The 6,000-nt window shown below is 27.1% G+C and overlaps 1 protein-coding gene across 1 annotated transcript; it reads right to left on the bottom strand.

Annotated features, from left to right (window-relative positions):
- LOC112689970 (ATP-dependent RNA helicase dbp2-like) lies at positions 1-5,964 on the bottom strand (the record flags this gene model as incomplete). The annotated part of the gene is given in 10 exon segments (XM_025563858.1): positions 1-419; positions 493-854; positions 2,245-2,478; positions 2,564-2,685; positions 2,747-3,030; positions 3,091-3,453; positions 3,520-3,757; positions 3,826-4,041; positions 5,663-5,721; positions 5,799-5,964. Coding segments are annotated over 9 exon segments (2,151 nt in total). The 5' UTR covers positions 5,689-5,721; positions 5,799-5,964.
- Positions 5,965-6,000: the final 36 nt, after the last annotated feature.

Here is a 6,000-nt window from a genome sequence, read left to right as displayed (position 1 = left end):
TTGGAATGTGACTTCTTTTGCAATTAAACACTGGAAGAAAAAAAAAAATTAGCCCCTAAATCCAAAAAATATGATAGAAGTCACAATCATTAAATATGAGTTTTATGTTTTGTTTATTGTTGGACTGTCTGAGGTTGACCGTAGTATGGATATCCTGCTTGTGGCACAGTGGTGTAGCCATTTGGGAACGCTTCTTGAGTAGCAGTTGGGGGACGGTTCTGTTGGAAGAACTTATGTGTCAGTAAAGGTTGAATGGAAGCATCACCAGCATTATTCATCATATACTGAGGTGGCAAGGTACTTGCATACATATCGGCCATATTGGAAAACTGGCGTTGTTGGTTATAGCGATTGGGTTGATAATTGGTGCGTGGATTATTAGTGTAGCCATTTTGACCGCGGTTATAGCCAACTGTGTTCTGTAAATATATATAAAATGTTAATTATAATACAAACAAATTAATATATTAAGACTCAATCATTATACCATACCTGATTTTGTCCATATTTTTGACCAGCATTTGCATTATATTGTTGAGTTTGATATTGAGGGTTTTGGAATTTTTGAACATTACGAGGTATACTACCGGTCCCTGATTGGTATGTTCCATTTTTATGTTCATTATTGTAACTTTTATTTTGATAATTTTGACCATTGCCAAAAGATCCATTAGGATAATTGGTAGCTCCATTACTATAATTATTAAAGTTATTTCCATAGCCGCCACCTCCGTAACCAGACCCATTAGTATAGTTGGTATTAGCAGTTCTGACATTGTTTGATTGCCCATAGGGTGTTTGAGTTGCCAGTGGTGTATTAACATCACGATAACGATTGGTCCATTTAGCTCGACCTAGTAAATTAAATAATATTCAGCATTAAAAAGCTTGACACTGAATAACTATTAAACTAATAAAACACAGTAATTCCGCATTATCCGCGGTTAAGTTCACAATATAATGTTATTAATACAATAACGGTTTATCGTTATTATTCAAACACGGTAAATAATTTTTATTTTAAACAACTGCAGAATATACAAATATGTAAGTAATTGTGTACTTATTATAGATATATACCACACATAAAGTACCTACAGACTGCAAGATTAATAATCATCAATTATTGTTAAGTTTACAGTTGATATTTGTGCATGACACAAGTACGGTACACACAGTTAATTCTAATAAATGTAGTGCAATTTAATTTAAATAATTAATAAATTAGATAAATTAAAAATTTTTAAAAATATATATTAATATTGTGATTTTTAAAATTAAGAAAATAAAACCTAATCTCTTTTTTTACATTGATTTATGGTTTCATTATCCAGGCAACTTTTCTAGAACCCAAACTCTACGGATAACGAGGGATTACTGTATTGAACAAAAACAAATGTTTGAAGGGGACTGGCCATCATTTGTTAATCACATATGAGGCTAATTAAACCCACAATAATTTATATAGCGATATTTTGTAAAATTGAGTAATATAATTACACAAATTGAAATAAAAATATCGCAAGGAAGTTCAAAGAAAATTACCAACCGATTAATATTTGAAATAATTGTTAAAGTGTACTTTTTTAAACATACTTATAATTAATTTTCTAATTGGTATGTAATAATATTACTATAATATATTACCATCTAATCCAAATCAAAGTCTAATCTAAACCAAATTAAGTCAAGTGAGAATAAAAACTAGTTACTAAAAGTCTAAGTTACTCAATTTTAAGTTAGTTTAAGGTCATTTATAATTTAATAAGTTAAAATTGTTTTTAGTTAATAATTAAATTTTTATTTAAATTCAAGATAAATTAATATTTATTAGTTTTAATACCAAGAGATAACTCACATCAAGCTAAATTGATCCAAAACAGGCTAGATGAAAATAATTAAATTATTTGTGTGATGTCGAGGAAAAAAAAATTTCCAAGGACTGATCCCAAATGAGAATTACAAACGGAGCTAATTAAATCCCCAATTAATATTAGTATATTATATTAATATTTAAATTGAAATCAAGTATTTAACTTAAATTACATTGATAAATTGAATTATTACACAAGTAACGTTTTTCTGGCAATAAACTTCACTGAAACCATTCCTCAAAAAAGGATATTTGTATTCAACAATGAATGGTCATAACTATATAAATTTTGATGAAATAATTACATAACTATTATTCTATTAAATAGAAGAAAAACTGAATACTAATGAAAACTATACATGTATACATACTTGACATGTGATTTTTTGCCATATTTGCCATTTCAATAAGTTCATCTGGAACTACTTGATGAGCTTCTTCTAATATTGAAATAAGATCTTTTGCTTGGCGCATGTTATTTGTAGAAAAGAATGTATACGCAATACCAGCTTGTTTAGAACGACCAGTTCTACCAATTCTATGAACATAATCTTCTGAAGAGTTTGGATAATCAAAATTGATGACATACTTTACGTCATCAACATCTATAAATAAATATATAAATAAGTAATTTATATACTGAATATAATGTAATCAATATAATTGATTTACATATTTATATGAATTTACCTAATCCACGAGCAGCTACATCAGTAGCAACCAATATGGGTGATTTTCCATTTCTAAATTCATTTAATACATGATCACGGTCTTGTTGAGATTTATCACCATGCATGGATGTTGCTACATACCTATCAAAATCAATAACAAAATTAATTTATATGATAAATAAGAAGTATTGATTTTTGTTACCCTTCATTCTTTATTTGCCTCGTTAACTCATCAACTTTTTTCTTTTTTTCAACAAAAATAATAGCTTTGAACCCAGGTTCATTTGATATTTTCATTAAAAGATCAAACAACTTATAATCTTTTTCATGATCTTCACAAACTTCAATAATTTGTTGAATATTATGATTAGCAGCAAGTTCTAAAGAACCTACATTTATTTGAATATAGTCAACTAAGAAATCTGCAGCTAATGCTTGAACTTCTTTAGGCCAAGTTGCAGACCACATCAATACTTGTCTATCAGGCTAAAAATAATAATTAGTTGATTATAATAAAAATAATAAAATATAACTTTACTAATTTACCCTTATCTGTTCAATAATTTTTCTTATCTGTGGTTCAAATCCCATATCCAACATTCTATCAGCTTCATCAAGTACTAAGTAAGTCACACGTTTCAAGTTAGTGGATCCACGCTCTAAGAAATCAATTAATCGTCCAGGAGTAGCAATTACAATTTCAACCCCGTTTTGTAAATCATGAGCTTGAGGTCCTTTGGGAGTACCGCCAAATATGCAAGTGTTACGAATACTTGAGCTAAACATTTTTGCAACACTTTGTATTTGTTGAGCTAATTCTCTAGTTGGAGCTAATACTAAGGCAATAGGTCCATCCCCACGTTGAAGAGGTTCTTGATTACTAATGTGCACAGCTGCTGGTAGCATATACTAAATAATAATAATATTATATTTGCATTAAGTTTTAAAATTTAATTTTAGAAAATATATACATACTGCTAATGTTTTTCCGGAGCCTGTCTGAGCAATGCCTACAAGATCTCGGCCACTTAATGCTATTGGCCATCCTTGAGCTTGAATTGCAGTAGGTTCAGAAAATCCTTGTTTTTTTAATTCTTGCACAACACTTTCAGGGAAATTACCTTCAATAAAGAATTGACTAGGATCTGGAACATTTGCACCACGAATAGTAATTGCTTTATCAACACGATACAAATTTACTTCATCTGGACTCCTAAAAGATTTTTCAAATTAATTTAAAATGCACTGATTTCAAGAAGCATTTATAAAGAATTAACTAACCTGCTAACAGTATCTACATGGGGAGTATAAAAATCTTTTTTGAACGGTTGAAGAGATTCACGAGTCCAGTTTGGCTTTCTTAATAATTCACCTGGGGCCTTATTCATGGGTTTAAACATTGCACCACCAAAATCTGCATTTTCTGTGTTGCCATTTTGAGATTTCCAAAATTGATTGCCATAACCTTGATTTTGGGTTGTACGTTGCTGTTGATACCTAAAATAATGAAAATAAATGATTGCATTTTGTAATTTAAGAATTCTTGATTATTTAACCTATACTTTTGTATCTAATACTTCATATGATTTCATGAAAAAACAAATTTAGGAGGGAAATACCATAATTCCAAAATAAAAATAGATTATTTTAAATAATTAACTTATAAATATTTAGTTTGAACAAATGCAATTATAGCAGAAATAGTGAATAATTTACATTTTAAGATAAAAGTAATTATAATTATATTTATAATGCCAATATAGGAAATATATATATACTGTTAAAAGGAATATTTTTATGATTAATTAACAAAAGATAAAATATATCGTTTTAAATGTATATAAATTTAAATAATATATGTTATATGATTATATTTTCTTTCAATATAGCTTTTAAATTTTCTGATGGTTAATTATTTTTTATAGCAAGAAATATAAAACTCAGAATTTATATAAGTATTAGGTTACATAAAAAAGTAATATATTTAATTAATCATTCACTTTAGAGAATAAACCATGGGCTTAATAATTAATGAAAAATTGATAATATTCAAGGATCTGTTCAATTTTAATGAATTTGTTGACAGAGTTAATAAGATAACTAATCCACTTCATGAAAGTTATAGCTATCCATAATATATTATAATTTAAATTCTAATAATTTTAAAATTATGTAACCATCTTTTAACACTCATAATTAAATGTTATATACAATTTAGGCCATGAATAAATATTATAAGTATTTAAATTCCAACACTTTTATGTTTACAGGTACATAATATTGTTGAAGTACAAAACACATTATTTATATTGGTGTTGCCACATTTTTTTATTAGCAATCAAAAAAAAAAAAAATAACTGAAATTAATGCATCAAAAGATTAGGAAAATCATATAATAAAAAAATATAATAGATTTCATAACTAGTTAGACACAAAACAGCTGGAAACTCATTAATTACCTAAATTAAATATAACGCAGAAAAATAGTAGGAAATATGCAATTTAAAGATAAATATAATTAAATTAAGATTATTGAAATTATCAAATTTAATTATAATAAATAATTAGCTATGAACAAAATCTTTTTTCCTAAAGCAGACTAAATATTATAGAATAAAATCAAACCAAGGAACACAATGAAAATCAAATTTAATTTAAAACGTATTACCTATTTAACATTTGATCATAAATAATTAAGTTATACTAATAACCAAGATATATTAACAATGTTTAATGTTGCATACCAAATTAACAATACTTCAAAATAATGCGAATAATAAATAAAAACATACTTAAAAATAAAAAATAAGAAGTAAAACAATTGATTTTAACTTCAACATACTGTTAAGAAAAAAAATAATCAATACCTAATTACAATCACATCATTGTATAGAACTAGAAATATAAAAAAAAATTTTAAATCATATTTTTAGAAAATCATTAAGGTAATATATAAATGTTAAAAACAATTATAAACAGAGTGAATATTCGAATTAATTGGTCTGAAATATCAAAATATTTACTACTTTTTTGGAAACACTAATTCTCTATCATATGAAAATCATATTAACATAGAAATGTGTAGTGAATATATATAGATAATTATTGATATACTTACATTGGATAACCGGTGCTGTTGTACATATTTTTGACGTTATTTCTGACTGGTGTCAAAAACTATAAAACAATAGATGAGGGTCACGAGATTTTTTCGCATTATGCAAGTATTGGAGATAAATAGATGGTTTACTTACCAAAACTGATGTACAAAAGGAAAATTAGTGAAAATCGAACGGAGTTATGTCGTTTTTAATTGCACAGATTAGTTATAAGTGTTTTAATTGAAATGGGAAAACGGTAATGGTCGTTTCAAGACGGAGAAGCGGCCATGTTTGAAAGTACATCTGCCGTTCGACGTACGTTGTTCGCCCCTATGAATTGTGATCGTCTTCGGTG

Source organism: Sipha flava, unplaced genomic scaffold (assembly GCF_003268045.1).
Source record: "Sipha flava isolate LNK unplaced genomic scaffold, YSA_version1 48843_pilon_pilon, whole genome shotgun sequence".
In the NCBI taxonomy this organism is placed as follows: domain Eukaryota; kingdom Metazoa; phylum Arthropoda; class Insecta; order Hemiptera; family Aphididae; genus Sipha; species Sipha flava.
Note: the sequence above shows the minus strand (reverse complement) of the source record. Positions and strands in the feature narration are given on the sequence as shown.